This window comes from Streptopelia decaocto (assembly GCF_964273445.1).
Source record: "Streptopelia decaocto genome assembly, contig: HAP1_SCAFFOLD_1041, whole genome shotgun sequence".
NCBI classification, from domain to species: Eukaryota; Metazoa; Chordata; class Aves; order Columbiformes; family Columbidae; genus Streptopelia; species Streptopelia decaocto.
The window spans coordinates 30,360-46,913 of record NW_028116204.1 but is presented as its reverse complement, the minus strand read 5'-3'; the positions used below and the strand labels follow the sequence as shown (position 1 = coordinate 46,913).

Sequence of the window (16,554 nt, the reverse complement as noted above, 5' to 3'; positions counted from 1 at the left end):
CCCAGTGGGGTCCCCAGTGCCCCCCATGGGGTCCCCAGTGTCCCCATTGACCCAATTGGGGTCCCCAGTGGGGTCCCCAGTGTCCCCATTGTCCCCCATGGGGTCCCCATTGACCCCAGTGGGGTCCCCAGTGTCCCCATTGACCCCCAATTGGGGTCCCCAGTGTCCCCAATGGGGTCTCCAGTGTCCCCATTGACCCAATTGGGGTCCCCAGTGTCCCCAGTGGGGTCCCCAGTGTCCCCATTGACCCAATTGGGGTCCCCATTGTCCCCAGTGGGGTCCCCACTGTCCCCATTGCCCCCAATTGGGGTCCCCACTGTCCCCATTGACCCAATTGGGGTCCCCACTGTCCCCATTGTCCCCAGTGGGGTCCCCACTGTCCCCATTGACCCAATTGGGGTCCCCAATGTCCCCATTGACCCAATTGGGGTCCCCAGTTGGGTCCCCAATGTCCCCATTGACCCAATTGGGGTCCCCATTGCCCCCCAATTGGGGTCCCCAGTGTCCCCATTGACCCAATTAGGGTCCCCATTGTCCCCAGTGGGGTCCCCAGTGTCCCCATTGTCCCCAGTTGGGGTCCCCACTGTCCCCATTGACCCCAGTTGGGGTCCCCAATGTCCCCATTGACCCAATTGGGGTCCCCAGCGTCCCCAATTGAGTCCCCAGTGTCCCCATTGACCCCTATGGGGTCCCCAGTGTCCCCAGTGGGGTCCCCAATGTCCCCATTGACCCAATTGGGGTCCCCATTGTCCCCAGTTGGGTCCCCAATGTCCCCATTGACCCAATTGGGGTCCCCATTGACCCCAGTGGGGTCCCCAGTGTCCCCATTGACCCCCAATTGGGGTCCCCAGTGTCCCCAATGGGGTCTCCAGTGTCCCCATTGACCCAATTGGGGTCCCCAGTGTCCCCAGTGGGGTCCCCAGTGTCCCCATTGACCCAATTGGGGTCCCCATTGTCCCCAGTGGGGTCCCCACTGTCCCCATTGCCCCCAATTGGGGTCCCCACTGTCCCCATTGACCCAATTGGGGTCCCCACTGTCCCCATTGTCCCCAGTGGGGTCCCCACTGTCCCCATTGACCCAATTGGGGTCCCCAATGTCCCCATTGACCCAATTGGGGTCCCCAGTGGGGTCCCCAATGTCCCCATTGACCCAATTGGGGTCCCCATTGCCCCCCAATTGGGGTCCCCAGTATCCCCATTGACCCAATTAGGGTCCCCATTGTCCCCAGTTGGGTCCCCAGTGTCCCCAGTGGGGTCCCCAGTGTCCCCATTGACCCCCATGGTGTCCCCAGTTGTGTCCCCATTGACCCAATTGGGGTCCCCATTGACCCCAGTGGGGTCCCCAGTGTCCCCATTGTCCCCAGTGGGGTCCCCAGTGTCCTCATTGACCCAATTGGGGTCCCCATTGACCCAATTGGGGTCCCCAGTGTCCCCAGTTGGGTCCCCAGTGTCCCCAGTGTCCCCATTGCCCCCAATTGGGGTCCCCAATGTCCCCATTGACCCAATTGGGGTCCCCATTGTCCCCAGTGGGGTCCCCATTGTCCCCATTGACCCAATTGGGGTCCCCAGTGGGGTCCCCAGTGTCCCCATTGACCCAATTGGGGTCCCCAGTGTCCCCAGTTGGCTCCCCAGTGTCCCCAGTGGGGTCCCCAGTGTCCCCATTGACCCAATTGGGGTCCCCAGCGTCCCCAATTGAGTCCCCAGTGTCCCCATTGACCCCCATGGGGTCCCCAGTGTCCCCAGTGGGGTCCCCAATGTCCCCAATGACCCCCAATTGGGGTCCCCAGTGTCCCCATTGACCCAGTGGGGTCCCCAGTGTCCCCAGTGGGGTCCCCACTGTCCCCAGTGTCCCCAGTGGGGTCCCCACTGTCCCCATTGACCCCAGTGGGGTCCCCATTGACCCCAATGGGGTCCCCAGTGCCCCCCCCCGTACCTGCGCTCGTACTCCATGGTGGGGACAACGGCACTGGGACAACTGGGACAACTGGGAGAGAGCTCAGAGTTACTGGGGTGAACTGGGATGAACTGGGATGAACTGGGCCCCGCCCCCCCGGTGGCCCCGCCCCCTCCCAGCCCCCCCAGCCCCCCCAGTTTCCCGCTCCCACCTTTCCCGCCCGCTCCGGCCGCCGCTTCTCTCCCCTCAGCACCAAAATGGCGCCCGGCCCCGCCCACCGCGCCCCCCTCACCCTCCCATTGGCCGATCCTACCCGCCCGCTTTTCTCATTGGCCGGCGCGGCCCGCGGGGGGCGGAGCTGGGGCTGAGGGGAGGAGGGAAAGGGCGGGGCCTGGGTGGAGGGCGGCTTGTGGTTGGCTGACCCCTCGCGGGGGGGTGGAGCCAGGGTTAAAGGGCGAGGAGGCGATTGGGCGGGACTGGGATGAACTGGGATGAACTGGGAGGGACTGGGATGAACTGGGAGAGACTGGGAGGGACTGGGAGAGACTGGGAGGGACTGGGGGGGACTGGGAGGGACTGGGATGGACTGCGAGGGCACTGAGAGGGACGGGATTGGCGCCGGCCAATCAGAAAGCCGAGCGGCGGACTTGCGCCCAATGGCAGCGCGGCGGGGGCGGGCGCCACCGTTTCGCTGCACTCCGATTGGCTATCGCGCGCGGGGTGGCGGGGCCAGCCTTAAGCAGCGGGGTGGGGAGGGGGGGAATTGCGCTTCGGCTTCTGATTGGCTGCGCGCCGCCAGGAGGCGGGAAAGGTCACGCCCCCCTCAGCTCCAGTCCCGCCCCCACGTCTCGCCTTCCAATGAGACAGCCGAGCGGTCTGACGGGCGGGCGGACAAGCCAATGGGAGCGCGGTGCGGCTCGGGACGGGAGCGGGGGACGGAAGCGGCGGGGCGGGCAGATCCGGCGGGAAGATGGCGGCGCTGGGTCGGTCGCTGCGGTCGCTCGGGGGGCTCCGGGCGCTCCGGGCGCCGCTCGGGACCCGCGGCCGCTCGGCCGGGCCCGCCGGGGCCGTGGCGCTGCCGCCCGCGCCGCTGGGGGCGGAGCCGCACCACGAGGAGCCAATGCTGGCGGCGCAGAGGAAGGTGGGCGGGGCTGGGGGGGACGGGGCGGGGCCTCCGGGGCGGCTTGAGGGAGTGGGCGGGGCTTGGGGGGACCGGGCGGGGCCTCCGGGGCGGCTTGAGGGAGTGGGCGGGGCTGGGGTGGAGTGGGCGGGGCCTCTGGGGCGGCTTGAGTAAGTGGGCGGGGCGGAGGGAGTGGGCGGGGCCTCCGGGGCGGCATGAGGGAGTGGGCGGGGCCTCCGGGGCGGCTTGAGGGAGTGGGCGGGGCTGGGGTGGAGTGGGCGGGGCCTCTGGGGCGGCTTGAGTAAGTGGGCGGGACGGGGGGAGTGGGCGGGGCCTCCGGGGCGGCATGAGGGAGTGGGGGGGGGCTTGGGCGACAGGGCGGGGCCCCGGGGGCGGCTTGAGGGAGTGGGCGGGGCTTGGGGGGACGGGGCGGGGCCTCCGGGGCGGCTTGAGGGAGTGGGCGGGGCCTCCGGGGTGGCTTGAGGGGGTGGGCGGGGCTTAAGGAGGGGGCGGGGCTGGGGGATGGGCGGGGCCTGGGGATGGACTGGGAGAGCCGTCTGGGTCCTTTGGCGGCTTGGTGGGCGGGGCTTGGGGATCCAGTGGGCGGAGCCACACGAGGGGGCGGGGCCAGAGGAGGGAAAAGGTCTCGGGGGGCCCTGGGTCCTTTAGCAGGTGGGTGGGCGGGGCTTGGGGATCCAGTGGGCGGAGCCACTCGAGGGGGCGGGGCCAGAGGAGGGAAAAGGTATTGGGGGCAAACCGGACACCTGGGTCCCCCCCGGACGCCTGGGTCCCCCCCGGACGCCTGGTCCTTTGCTGGGCGGGGCTTGGGGGACCAGTGGGCGGAGCCACACGGGGGGCGGGGCCAAAGGAGGGAAAAGGTATTGGGGGTGAAATGGACACCTGGGTCCTTTGGTGGGTGGGTGGGCGGGGCTTGGGGATCCAGGGGGCGGAGCCACTCGAGGGGGCGGGGCCATAACAGGGTAAAGGTCTCGGGGGGTATTGGGGGTGAACTGGGCACCTGGGGTCCCCCGGACGCCTGGGTCCCCCCGGACGCCTGGGTCCCCGTGCGCTGGCGAGGGGACCCAGGCGTCCGGGGGCGCAGAACCCCGATTTCCACGGGTTCTCGGGGGACCCGGCGGCCGACGCGCTGAACATGCGGGCGGCGTTCCTGAGCGGGGTGTCCGTGGCCATCGTGCTGGGGACGCTGTTCCTGGCCTACCTGCCCGACTACGGGTGAGGACCCCGGAGTGCCCCGGGGACCCAGGAGTGCCCCGGGGGACAAGGGAGGGCGGGGGGGGACACGGGAGATTGGGAGGGACCCAGGAGTTCTGGGGGAGGTGGGGGGAAGGGGGACCCAGGCGTCCGGGGGACACAGGAGGTTGAGGGACCCAGGAGTTCGGGGGGGACCCAGGAGATTGGGGGGGACCCAGAGTTCGGGGGGGACCCAGGAGTTCGGGGGGGACCCAGGAGTTCGGGGGGGACTCAGGAGTTCGGGGGGGACCCAGGAGTGCCCCAAGGGACCCAGGAGTGCCCCAGGGACACGGGAGGGTGGGGGGGACCCAGGAGTGGGGGGGGAAGTGGGGGGGAGGGGGACCCAGGAGTTCGGGAGGGACCCAGGAGTGCCCCAAGGGACCCAGGAGTGCCCCAAGGGACCCAGGAGTGCGGGAGGGACCCAGGAGTGCCCCAAGGGACCCAGGAGTGCCCCAAGGGACCCAAGAGTGTGGGAGGGACCCAGGAGTGCCCCAAGGGACCCAGGAGTTCGGGAGGGACCCAGGAGTGCCCCAAGGGACCCAGGAGTGTGGGAGGGACCCAGGAGTGCCCCAAGGGACCCAGGAGTGCCCCAAGGGACCCAGGAGTACGGGAGGGACCCAGGAGTGCCCCAAGGGACCCAGGAGTTCGGGAGGGACCCAGGAGTGCCCCAAGGGACCCAGGAGTGTGGGAGGGACCCAGGAGTGCCCCAAGGGACCCAGGAGTGCCCCAAGGGACCCAAGAGTGTGGGAGGGACCCAGGAGTGCCCCAAGGGACCCAGGAGTGCCCCAAGGGACCCAGGAGTTCGGGAGGGACCCAGGAGTGCGGGAGGGACCCAGGAGTTCGGGGGGAGATGAGGGGGAGGGGGACCCAGGAGTTCGGGGGGGGATTTGGGGTCCCCAAAGTCCATTTTGGGGGCAATTCTGAGGGACCTGGGGTCTCTCCTTATGGGGGGAGGGGGGTGTCTCTCACCCGGACGCCTGGGTCCCTATGGGGGGTGGTTATGGGGGAGTTCTGACCCGGACGCCTGGGTCCCTGGGGGCTATAGGGGGGTGGGGGGATTCACCCGGATGCCTGGGTCCCCTCCCGGACGCCTGGGTCCCCTCCCGGACGCCTGGGTCCCCTCCCGGACGCCTGGGTCCCTCCCGGACGCCTGGGTCCCTCCCGGACGCCTGGGTCCCTGACCCCGCCCCCTCCCCCCAGGCTGCGGCAGTGGGCGCGGCGGGAGGCGGAGCTTCGGGTGCGCGAGCGGGAGGGGCGGGGCGAGCCCCTGCTGACCTCCAATTACTACGACCCCGCCCGCCTCGCCCTGCCCCCCCCCAGCTGAGCCGGACGCCTGGGTCCCCTCCCGGACGCCTGGGTCCCCTCCCGGACGCCTGGGTCCCTCCCGGACGCCTGGGTCCCCCCCCGGACGCCTGGGTCCCTCCTGGATACTTTGGGGGGTAATAAAGTGATGGAGCTTGGCCGGACGCCTGGGTCCCTTTTTTTTTGGGGGGGGGGCGGGGAACTCCTGGGTCCCTTTTGGGTCCCTTGTGTGTCTGGGGTGTCTATGGGGCACTTGGGGGTCACTTATGGGTCACTTATGGGTTTCCTATGGGGTTCTATGGGGCACTAAGGGTCCCTATGGTGCACTTGGGGGTCACTCATGGGGTCCCTATGGGGCACTTATGGGGTTCCTATGGGGCACTTGGGGGTCACTTATGGGTTCCTGGGGTCCCTATGGGGCTCTTGGGGGTCACTTATGGGTCCCTGGGGGTGGTTTGGGGTCCCTATGGAGCACTTGGGGGTCACTTATGGGTCTCTGGGGGTCACTTATGGGTCCCTATAGGGCCCTTGGGGGTCACTTATGGGTCTCTGGGGGTGGTTTGGGGTCCCTATGGGGCACTTGGGGGTCCCTGGGGGTCACTGATGGGTCCCTATGGGTCACTTGGGGGTCACTTATGGGTCCCTGGGGTCCCTATGGGTCACTTGGGGGTCACTGATGGGTCCCTATGGGTCACTTGGGGGTCCCTGGGGTTCCTATGGGGCACTTGGGGGTCACTGATGGGTCCCTATGGGTCACTTGGGGGTCCCTGGGGTCCCTATGGGGCACTTGGGGGTCACTTGGGGGTCCCTGGGGTTCCTATGGGGCACTTGGGGGTCACTGATGGGTCCCTATGGGTCACTTGGGGGTCACTTGGGGGTCCCTGGGGTCCCTATGGGTCACTTGGGGGTCCCTGGGGTCCCTATGGGGCACTTGGGGCTCACTGATAAGCCGCCCCGCTTCCCCGGGGGCGCGTTGAGCGCATGCGCCGCTGGCCCCGCCCCCTCCCGCTGGCCCCGCCCCCTCCCGCCTCTGAGCACGCCCGGGAGGGGCGGGGCCAGCGGCGTCACGTGATTTCGAGGAAGCGGCGGCGCCCAACGGAGGTGAGCGGGGGGGGGGGCGATTAGAGTGCGGGAGGGACCCAGGAGTGCCCCAGGGACCCAGGAGTGCCCCAAGGGACCCAGGAGTGCGGGAGGGACCCAGGAGTGCCCCAAGGGACCCAGGAGTGCCCCAAGGGACCCAGGAGTGCGGGAGGGACCCAGGAGTGCCCCAAGGGACCCAGGAGTTCGGGGGGGACCCAGGAGTTCGGGGGGGACCCAGGAGTGCCCCAAGGGACCCAGGAGTTCGGGGGGGACCCAGGAGTGCCCCAAGGGACCCAGGAGTTCGGGGGGACCCCTTGTCCCCATGTCCCCATGGGGCTAATGTCCCATGTCCGTCTGTCTGTCTGTCCCGTGTCTGTGTGTCCTGTGTCCCGTGTCCGTCCGTGTGTCCCGTGTCTGTGTGCCCCATGTCTGTCTGTCTGTCCCATGTCCGTCTGTCCATGTCCGTGTGTCCCGTGTCTGTCCGTGTGTCTGTCTGTCCCGTGTCCGTGTGTCCGTCTGTCCATGTCCGTCTGTCCCGTGTGTCCTGTGTCTGTGTGTCTTGTGTCTGTCCGTGTGTCCCGTGTCCGTGTGTCCGTCTGTCCCATGTCCGTCTGTCCCGTGTCTGTCCATCTGTCTGTCCCGTGTCTGTCCGTCTGTCCCGTGTCCTTGTGCCCCATGTCCGTCTGTCTGTCCTTGTGTCCCATGTCTGTGTGTCTGTCCCTTTGTCCCGTGTCCGTGTGTCCGTGTCCGTCTGTCCCGTGTCCGTGTGTCCGTGTCCGTCTGTCTGTCCATGTGTCCCATGTCTGTCTGTGTGTCCGTGTCCGTCTGTCCTGTGTCTGTGTGTGCCATGTCCGTCTGTCTGTCCGTGTGTCCCATGTCCGTCTGTCCGTCTGTCCTGTGTCTGTCTGTCCCGTGTCTGTCCGTGTGTCCCGTGTCCGTCTGTCCTGTGTCCGTGTGTCCGTGTGTCCGTCTGTCTGTCCATGTGTCCCATGTCTGTCTGTCTGTGTGTCCGTGTCCGTCTGTCCTGTGTTTGTCCGTGTGTCCCATGTCTGTGTGTCCCATGTCTGTCCGTCTGTCCGTGTGTCCCGTGTCCGTGTGTCCGTCTGTCCCATGTCCGTGTGCCCCATGTCTGTCCATCTGTCTGGCCCGTGTCTGTCCATCTGTCTGGCCCGTGTCTGTCCGTCTGTCCCGTGTCCTTGTGCCCCATGTCCGTCTGTCTGTCCGTGTGTCCCATGTCCGTGTGTCCGTGTCTGTCTGTCCCGTGTCCGTGTGTCCGTGTCCGTCTGTCTGTCCCTGTGTCCCATGTCTGTCTGTGTGTCCCGTGTCCGTCTGTCCGTGTCTGTGTGTGCCATGTGTCCCATGTCTGTCCGTGTGTCCCATGTCCGTCTGTCCGTCTGTCCTGTGTCTGTCTGTCCCGTGTCTGTCCGTGTGTCCCGTGTCCATGTGTCCCGTGTCTGTCCGTCTGTCTGTCTGTCCCGTGTCCGTCTGTCCTGTGTCCGTCTGTCCCGTGTCCATGTGTCCCATGTCCGTCTGTCTGTCCTGTGTCCCATGTCTGTCTGTCTGTCCGTCTGTCCCGTGTGTCCTGTGTCCGTGTGTCTTGTGTCTGTCCGTGTGTCCGTCTGTCCATGTCCGTGTGCCCCATGTCTGTCCATCTGTCTGGCCCGTGTCTGTCCGTCTGTCCCGTGTCCTTGTGTACCATGTCCATCTGTCTGTCCTTGTGTCCCATGTCCGTGTGTCTGTCCCTTTGTCCCGTGTCCGTGTGTCCCGTGTCCGTGTGTCCGTGTCTGTCTGTCCCGTGTCCGTGTGCCCCATGTCCGTCTGTCTGTCCGTGTGTCCCATGTCCGTCTGTCTGTCCGTGTGTCCCGTGTCTGTCCATCTGTCTGTCCCGTGTCTGTGTGTCCCATGTCTGTCTGTCCGTCTGTCCCGTGTCCGTCTGTCCTGCGTCCGTGTGTCCCGGGTCCGTGTGTCCCCTGTCTGTCCGTGCGTCCCGTGTCCGTGTGTCCCATGTCCATATGTTTGTCTGTCTGTCCCGTGTCTGTGTGTCCCATGTCTGTCTGTCCGTCTGTCCTGCGTCCGTGTGTCCCGGGTCCGTGTGTCCGTCTGTCTGTCCGTGCGTCCCATGTCCGTGTGTCCCATGTCCATATGTTTGTCTGTGTGTCCCGTGTCTGTGTGTCCCATGTCCATCCACGTGTCCCGTGCCCATGTCCGTCCGTCCGTCCGCAGTGTCCGTATGTCGGAGCGCAGGCTCCGCCCCTGGCTCCTGGCGCAGCTCTCCAGTGGGCGCTTCCCCGGCCTCCAATGGGACGACCCCGAGCGCCGGGCGCTGCGAATCCCGTGGGGGCGCGCGGGGAGGGGCGGGGCCGGGGGCGGGGCCGGCACCGCGCTCTGCAGGGTGAGGGCGGGGCCAGGGAATGGGGGCGGGGTCGGGAATGGGGGCGGGGCCGGGGCGGGGCTCTGCAGGGGGAGGGCGGGGCCGCGGGATGGGGGCGGGGCCGCGGGATGGGGGCGGGGCCGGGGAATGGGGGCGGGGCCGGGGCGGCGCTCTGCAGGGGAGGGCGGGGCCGGGAATGGGGGCGGGGCCGCGGGATGGGGGCGGGGCCGGGGAATGGGGGCGGGGCCGGGGAATGGGGGCGGGGCCGGGGAATGGGGGCGGGGCCGGGGAATGGGGGCGGGGCCGGGGAATGGGGGCGGGGCCGGGGCGGTGCTCTGCAGGGGGAGGGCGGGACCTGGGAATGGGGGCGGTGCCGGGGGGTATGGGCGGGGCCGCGGGATGGGGGCGGGGCCGGGAATGGGGGCGGGGCCGGGGCGGCGCTCTGCAGGGTGAGGACGGGGCCGCGGGACGGGGGCGGGGCCTGGGAATGTGGGCGGGGCCACAGCTGCCCTCTTGCCCTTTGAGGGCGGGGTCTGGGAGTGGGGGCGGGGCCAAGGGGTGCTGTGCAGGGGAGGGCGGAGCAGGGGAGTGGGGGTGGGGCCGGGAAATGGGGGCGGGGCCAGAAAGGCTGGCTGGCCGTGGGTGGGCGTGTCCATGGGTGCATCAATGGGTGTGTCAGTGGGCGTGTCCATGGGTGGGCGTGTCCATTGGTGGGTGTGTCAGTGGGTGTGTCCATGGGTGGTTGTATCAATGGGCGTGTCAGTGGGTGTGTCCACGGGTGGGCGTGTCCATGGGTGGGCGTGTCAGTGGGTGTGTCAGTGGGCGTGTCCATGGGTGGTTGTATCAATGGGTGTGTCAGTGGGTGTGTCCACTGGTGGGCGTGTCCATGGGTGGGCGTGTTAGTGGGTGTGTCAGTGGGCGTGTCCATGGGTGGGTGTATCAATGGGTGTGTCAGTGGCGTGTCCATGGGTGGGCGTGTCCATTGGTGAGTGTATCAATGGGTATGTCAGTGGGGGGGGGTTGTACCAATGGGCGTGTCCGTGGATGGGCGTGTCAGTGGGCGTGTCCATGGGTGGGCGTGTCCATTGGTGGGTGTGTCAGTGGGCGTGTCCATGGGTGGGCGTGTCCATTGGTGGGTGTGTCAGTGGGCGTGTCCCCGGTGGGTGTGTCAGTGGGTGTGTCCATGGGTGGATGTGTCCATGGGTGGGTGTGTCAGTGGGCGTGTCCATGGGTGGGTGTGTCAGTGGGCGTGTCCATGGGTGGGTGGGTCAGTGGGCGTGTCCTTGGGTGGGCGTGTCCTTGGGTGGGCGTGTCCATTGGTGAGTGTATCAATGCCTTAGTCAGTGGGGGTGGGTGTATCAATGGGCGTCTCCATGGGTGGGCGTGTCAATGGGCGTGTCGGTGGGCGTGTCCCCGGCCGGCCGCCTGAGTGGGCGTGTCCATGGGTGGCTGTATCAATGGGTCTATCAATGGGTGTGTCAGTGGGCGTGTCCATTGGTGGTTGTATCAATGGGTGTGTCAGTGGGTGTGTCCACGGGTGGGCGTGTCCATGGGTGGGCGTGTTAGTGGGTGTGTCAGTGGGCGTGTCCATGGGTGGGTGTATCAATGGGTGTGTCAGTGGGCGTGTCCATGGGTGGGCGTGTCCATTGGTGAGTGTATCAATGGGTATGTCAGTGGGGGGGGGTTGTACCAATGGGCGTGTCCGTGGATGGGCGTGTCAGTGGGCGTGTCCATGGGTGGGCGTGTCCATTGGTGGGTGTGTCAGTGGGCGTGTCCATGGGTGGGCGTGTCCATTGGTGGGTGTGTCAGTGGGCGTGTCCCCGGTGGGTGTGTCAGTGGGTGTGTCCATGGGTGGGTGTGTCCATGGGTGGGTGTGTCAGTGGGCGTGTCCATGGGTGGGTGGGTCAGTGGGTGTGTCCATGGGTGGGTGTGTCAGTGGGCGTGTCCTTGGGTGGGCGTGTCCTTGGGTGGGCGTGTCCACTGGTGAGTGTATCAATGGCTTAGTCAGTGGGGGTGGGTGTATCAATGGGCGTCTCCATGGGTGGGCGTGTCAATGGGCGTGTCGGTGGGCGTGTCCCCGGCCGGCCGCCTGAGTGGGCGTGTCCATGGGTGGCTGTATCAATGGGTCTATCAATGGGCGTGTCAGTGGGCGTGTCCATGGGTGGGTGTATCAATGGGTTTGTCAGTGGGGGGGGGGGGGAGTGTATCACTGGGCGTGTCAGTGGGCGTGTCCCCGGCAGGCGTGGGCGGAGTTCAAGGGGCGGCTCCACCCCGGCGCCCCCCCGGACCCGTCGGGCTGGAAGTGCCGCCTGCGCTGCGCCCTGAACCGCAGCCCCGACTTCCGGGAGATCCGGGGGCGGGGCCGGACCGACGGGCCACGCCCCTACCGCGTGTACCGCCTGCTGCCCGCCCCGCCCCGGCCACGCCCCCCGCGCGCCAAGGGGGCGGGGCCAAGGGAGGAGAAGGAGGGGGCTGAAGAGGAGGGGGAGCCCGGGGAGGAGGTGGGGGGGGCGGGGCTAAGGGGGGGTGGGCGGGGCTGTGGGATGGGCGGGGTCGTGGGGGACAATGTGGGTGGGGCTATGGGAGTGGGTGGAGATTTGGGGTGGGTGGAGATTTGGGGTGGGTGGGGATAGGGGTGGGCGGGGCTATGGGGGTGGGTGGGGCTATAGGGTGGGTGGGGCTATGGGGGTGGGTGGGACTATGGGGGTGGGTGGGGTTCCAGAAGTGGGCGGGGCTATGGGGTGGGTGGGGCTATGGGGTGGGTGGGGCTATGGGGGTGGGTGGGACTATGGGGTGGGCGGAGCTATGGGGGTGGGTGGGGTTCCAGAAGTGGGCGGGGCTATGGGGTGGGTGGGGTTAGGGGTGGGCGGGTTTAGGGGTGGGCGGGGCTATGGGGATGGGGACAATGTGGGCGGGGCTATGGGAGTGGGTGGGGATGGGGTGGGTGGGTCTATGGGAGTGGGGGGAGCTTTGTGGTGGGCGGGTAACGGGAGTGGGCGGGGCTATGGGCGTGGGCTGGGCTATGGGAGTGGGTGCAGCTGTCGGGTGGGTGGGGCTGGGGGAGTGGGCGGGGCTATTGGGTGGGTGGGGCTATGTCGGTAGGTGGGGCTATGGGAGTGGGCGGGGCTACGGGGACAGTGTGGGCGGGGCTACGGGGACAGTGTGGGCGGGGCTATGGGGTAGAGACAATATAGACGGGGCTGTGTGGTGTGATTGGAGCTATGGGATGTGGGCGGGGCTATGGGTTTGTGGGCGGGGCCCTGGGCTGTATTGGCCCCGCCTCACGCGCGGCCCCGCCCCCCAGGCCCCTCCCCCCAGCGCTGAGCAGGAGGCGGAGCCAGAACCAATAGCCACTGGTGAGTGGGGGAGGGTCAAGAGGTCGGGGGGGTCACTGGGGGTCACGGGGGGGCGTGGTCTCAGCATTGACCCCGCCCACAGGCCTGGCCCCGCCCCTTCCGCGCCTGCAGATCGTGATTGACAGCGCAGAGCCCCTCCCCCCACCAGAAGGTCAGCCTCCCTTGGCTCCGCCCCTTGGTGGGCGTGTCCTTCCCCTTGGCCCCTCCCCTTGGTGGGCGGGGCCACCCACCCTGCCTCTACCAGTTCCGGGGGGGCGTGTCCTTCCCCTTGGCTCCTCCCCTTAGTGGGCGGGGCCATTCTGTCCCTCTTACTGTTCCGGGGGGGCCTGTGTGTCCTTCCCTTTGGCCCCTCCCCTTTGGTGGGCGTGTCCTTCCCCTTGGCCCCTCCCCTTGGTGGGCGTGTCCTTCCCCTTGGCCCCTCCCCTTAGTGGGCGTGTCCTCCAATTGGCCCCTCCCCTTGGTGGGCATGTCCTTCCCCTTTGCCCCCTCCCATTAGTGGGCGTGTCCTTCTCCTTGCCCCCCCATTGGTGGGCGTGTCCCTCCCCATGGCCCCTCCCATTAGTGGGCGTGTCCTTCCCCTTGGCCCCTTCCCTTGATGGGCGTGTCCCTCCCCTTGGCCCCTCCCCTCGACGGGCGTGTCCTTGCCTTGGCCCCTCCCCTTGGTGGGCGTGAACTTCCTTGGCCCCTCCCTACAGTGGGCGGGGCCACCCTGCCTCTACCAGTTGGGGGGAGGGGGGCGTGTCCTTCCCCTTGGCCCCTCCCCTTAGTGGGCGTGTTCCTGGGGGGGGCGGGGGCGTGTCCTCCCCTCAGTGGGCGGGGCCACTCTGCCTCTAACTGTTCCAGGGGAGGGGGCGTGTCCTTCCCCTTGGCCCCTCCCCTCAGTGGGCGTGTCCTCCCGTGGCAGGGGGGGCGGCGCTTGTGCTGCGGCTCTTCCTGGGGGGGGCGCTGACCTGGAGCGGCCGCCTCCCCCCCGGCGAATTCCTATTGGCCGAGGGGGGTGGGGAGGAGGGGGCTGGGGCAAACCACGCCCCCTCCCCCCTCCCCCCGCCCCTCCCCCGCTTGCTCGTGCAGCCCCTCCCCCCCCCGCTGCGGGGGGGGCTGGGGGGCGGGGTCTTGCTGGGCAGCGCCCCCCGGGGGCTGTTCCTCAGGAGGAGGGGGGGGCGGGGCGGGGAGGGGGGGCGGGGGGGGGAGGGGCTGCACTGGTGGGGGGCGCACGGGGCCGGGGGGGCCCTGCAGGGGGCGCAGCTGGTGCTGGCCTTCGACGCGCTGAGGTTCCGCACCGGTGAGTGACCCATAGACACCCCATAGCGACCCATAGATACCCCATAGGGACCCATAGATACCCCATAGATACCCCATAGCGACCCATAGATACCCATAGGGACCCATAGATACCCCATAGATACCCCATAGCGACCCATAGCGACCCATAGGGACCCATAGATACCCCATAGATACCCCATAGCGACCCATAGATACCCATAGGGACCCATAGATACCCATAGGGACCCATAGGGACCCATAGGGACCCATAGACACCCCATAGGGACCCATAGATACCCCATAGGGACCCATAGATACCCCATAGATACCCCATAGGGACCCATAGGGACCCATAGATACCCCATAGGGACCCATAGATACCCATAGATACCCCATAGGGACCCATAGACACATAGTGACCCATAGACACCCCATAGTGACCCATAAGTGACCTATAGATACCCACCCTGCCCCATAGATCCCTATCCTGCTCTATAGCTCCCCCACCCCATAGATCCCCCCGCCCTGCCCCATAGATCCCCATCCCACCCCATATCTCCCCTCCCCCCGCCCCACATCCCGCCCCACACGTGCCCCTCCCCCGCAGCCGTGGGGCAGCACCGCGCCGGGCGGGGGCCCCGCCCCCAGCATCACGTGACCTTGGCCGTGGGGCAGGAGCTGGGACCCCACGACGGGCCCCACAACCGACCCCTCGTGCTGCAGGTGGGGGGATGGGGGGCAGGATGTGGGGCAGGATGGGGGGGCGGGATGTGGGGCAGGAGGTGGGGGGATGTGGGGCAGGATGGGGGGATGTGGGGCAGGATGTGGGGCGGGATGGGGGGCGGGATGGGGGGATGTGGGGCGGGATGGGGGGATGTGGGGCAGGATGGGGGGCGGGATGGGGGGATGTGGGGCAGGATGTGGGGCGGGATGGGGGGCGGGATGGGGGGATGTGGGGCGGGATGGGGGGATGTGGGGCAGGATGGGGGGCGGGATGGGGGGATGTGGGGCAGGATGTGGGGCGGGATGTGGGGCGGGATGGGGGGATGTGGGGCGGGATGGGGGGATGTGGGGCAGGATGTGGGGCAGGATGTGGGGCAGGATGGGGGGATGTGGGGCAGGATGTGGGGCGGGATGGGGGGCGGGATGGGGGGATGTGGGGCGGGATGGGGGGATGTGGGGCAGGATGTGGGGCGGGATGGGGGGCGGGATGGGGGGATGTGGGGCGGGATGGGGGGATGTGGGGCAGGATGTGGGGCAGGATGTGGGGCAGGATGGGGGGATGTGGGGCAGGATGTGGGGCAGGATGGGGGGATGTGGGGGGCAGGATGGAGGGGGATGTGGGGGGGATGTGGGGCAGGATGTGGGGCAGGATGTGGGGCAGGATGGGGTGGATGTGGGGCAGGATCTGGGAGATATGGGGCAAAATGGGGGGGGATGTGGGGGGATGTGGGTCAATGGGTATGTGGGTCAATGTGTGGGTCAGTGTGTGGGTCAATGGGTATGTGGGTCAATGTGTGGGTCAATGTGTAGGTCGGGATGTGGGTCAATGGGGATGTGGGTCAGTGTGTGGGTCAATGTGTGGGTCAATGTGTGGGTCGGGATGTGGGTCAGTGTGTGGGTCAATGGGTTGCAATGGGGGATGTGGGTCAATGTGTGGGTCACAGTGGGGATATGGGTCAATGTGTGGGTCAATGTGTGGGTCAATGTGTGGGTCACAGTGGGTCACTGTGGGTCACTGTGGGTCAATGTGTGGGTCACTGTGGGTCACTGTGGGTCACTGTGGGTCGCTGTCCCCTCCCCCAGCTGGAACAGGCCTTCGCCCGCGAGCTGCTCGACGGCGCCGCCCCCCCGAGCCCCATAGCTGCCCCATAGCTGCCCCATAACCGCCCCATAGCTGCCCCATAACCGCCCCATAGCTGCCCCATAACCGCCCCATAACCGCCCCATAACCGCCCCATAACTGGCCTAAAACCAGCCCCCTTAGTCCCACAACCAGGGCAGAACCAGCCCCACAAGTGCCCCACAAGTGCCCCATAACCAGCCCCACAGCTGCCCCACAAGTGGCCCCATAACCAGCCCCACAAGTGCCCCACAAGTGGCCCATAACCAGCCAACTGCCCCACAACTGGCCCCATAAGTGGCCCCACAACTGCCCCATATCTGCCCCATATCTACCCCCCATATCTGCCCCATATCTACCCCCATATCTGCCCCATATCTGCCCCATAACTGCCCAACATCTGCCCCATATCTGCCCCATATGTGCCCCACATCTGCCCCACATCTGCCCCATAACTGCCCCACATCTGCCCCACATCTGCCCCACATTTTGGGCTCGAATCCGCCTGATTAAAGATTTTTCTGCCTCGTCTCAATTTTGGGGCGAATTTGGGCCAAAATGGTTCAAAACGGGGGGGATTTGGGGCTTTGCTGGCGGCCCAATGGGCTGCAAGGGGCGGAGCTTCCGCGCTCGGCGGCCCCGCCCCCTCGTGGCCCAATGGGCTGCAAGGGGCGGAGCTTCCGGGTTCGGCGGCCCCGCCCCCTCGCGTCTCCCCTCCCTCGGCCCACTCAGAACGCGGCGCGGGAAGCCCCGCCCACCCCCCCCAGGCCCCGCCCCCTCGCCCCCACGTGGGGGGGGGTGGTGGGGTCACCCGAGGTCACCCGGACGCCTGGGTCCCTCGGAGGCTTTAATGGTGGGAAACAGCCCGAGCGCCGCGGCCCCGCCCCCCCCCCATGACGTCATTTCCGCGCGGGGGGGTGTGTGTGGTGTGGAGGGGGCGGGGCCGCGCAGCCTAGAAAACCCCGCCCCCTTATTTACATATGTACACGGGACCAATGGGGGCCCGCGGGGGGGGGGAGGGGCCGATCCTGAGCTATGGGGGGGGGACACACCCCCCAGGTGGCCCCGCCCCCC

The 16,554-nt window shown here is 67.7% G+C and overlaps 2 protein-coding genes across 4 annotated transcripts; both read left to right on the top strand.

The window, feature by feature from the left end:
• The first annotated feature begins 2,838 nt into the window (after positions 1–2,838).
• On the top strand, positions 2,839–5,731 carry NDUFB11 (NADH:ubiquinone oxidoreductase subunit B11). Its single transcript, XM_082076945.1, has 3 exons — positions 2,839–3,035; positions 4,117–4,247; positions 5,466–5,731. Exons 1-3 carry the CDS (start codon positions 2,865–2,867, stop codon positions 5,587–5,589), a joined length of 426 nt encoding a protein of 141 aa, XP_081933071.1. The 5' UTR covers positions 2,839–2,864; the 3' UTR covers positions 5,590–5,731.
• LOC309452303 (interferon regulatory factor 9-like) lies at positions 4,609–16,011 on the top strand. 3 transcript variants are annotated; one of them, XM_082076942.1, is made up of 9 exons: positions 4,609–5,084; positions 6,693–9,039; positions 11,259–11,519; positions 12,323–12,374; positions 12,457–12,525; positions 13,279–13,656; positions 14,245–14,360; positions 15,444–15,511; positions 15,578–16,011. In XM_082076942.1, coding segments are annotated over exons 2-9 (2,991 nt in total). In that variant the 5' UTR covers positions 4,609–5,084; positions 6,693–6,993; the 3' UTR covers positions 15,579–16,011. The 3 variants fall into 3 exon arrangements, with proteins under 3 accessions (XP_081933068.1, XP_081933069.1, XP_081933070.1); XM_082076944.1 differs by lacking the exon at positions 4,609–5,084 and adding an exon at positions 6,614–6,668 and having other exon boundaries at positions 8,871–9,039; positions 15,444–16,011; XM_082076943.1 differs by lacking the exon at positions 13,279–13,656 and having other exon boundaries at positions 15,444–16,011.
• The last annotated feature ends 543 nt before the right edge of the window (positions 16,012–16,554 follow it).

What these genes read in the sequence shown, in the direction of transcription:
- NDUFB11 (XM_082076945.1), top strand. Translation starts at nt 2,865, where the DNA reads ATGGCGGCGCTGGGTCGGTCGCTGCGGTCGCTCGGGGGGCTCCGGGCG. An exon ending in TGCTGGCGGCGCAGAGGAAG is followed by an intron (nt 3,036 to 4,116) that starts GTGGGCGGGGCT and finishes CCGGGGGCGCAG; the next exon opens with AACCCCGATTTCCACGGGTT. An exon ending in GCCTACCTGCCCGACTACGG is followed by an intron (nt 4,248 to 5,465) that starts GTGAGGACCCCG and finishes CCCTCCCCCCAG; the next exon opens with GCTGCGGCAGTGGGCGCGGC.
- LOC309452303 (XM_082076942.1), top strand. Translation starts at nt 6,994, where the DNA reads ATGTCCGTCTGTCTGTCTGTCCCGTGTCTGTGTGTCCTGTGTCCCGTG. An exon ending in CCGGCACCGCGCTCTGCAGG is followed by an intron (nt 9,040 to 11,258) that starts GTGAGGGCGGGG and finishes TGTCCCCGGCAG; the next exon opens with GCGTGGGCGGAGTTCAAGGG. An exon ending in GCCAGAACCAATAGCCACTG is followed by an intron (nt 12,375 to 12,456) that starts GTGAGTGGGGGA and finishes CCCCGCCCACAG; the next exon opens with GCCTGGCCCCGCCCCTTCCG.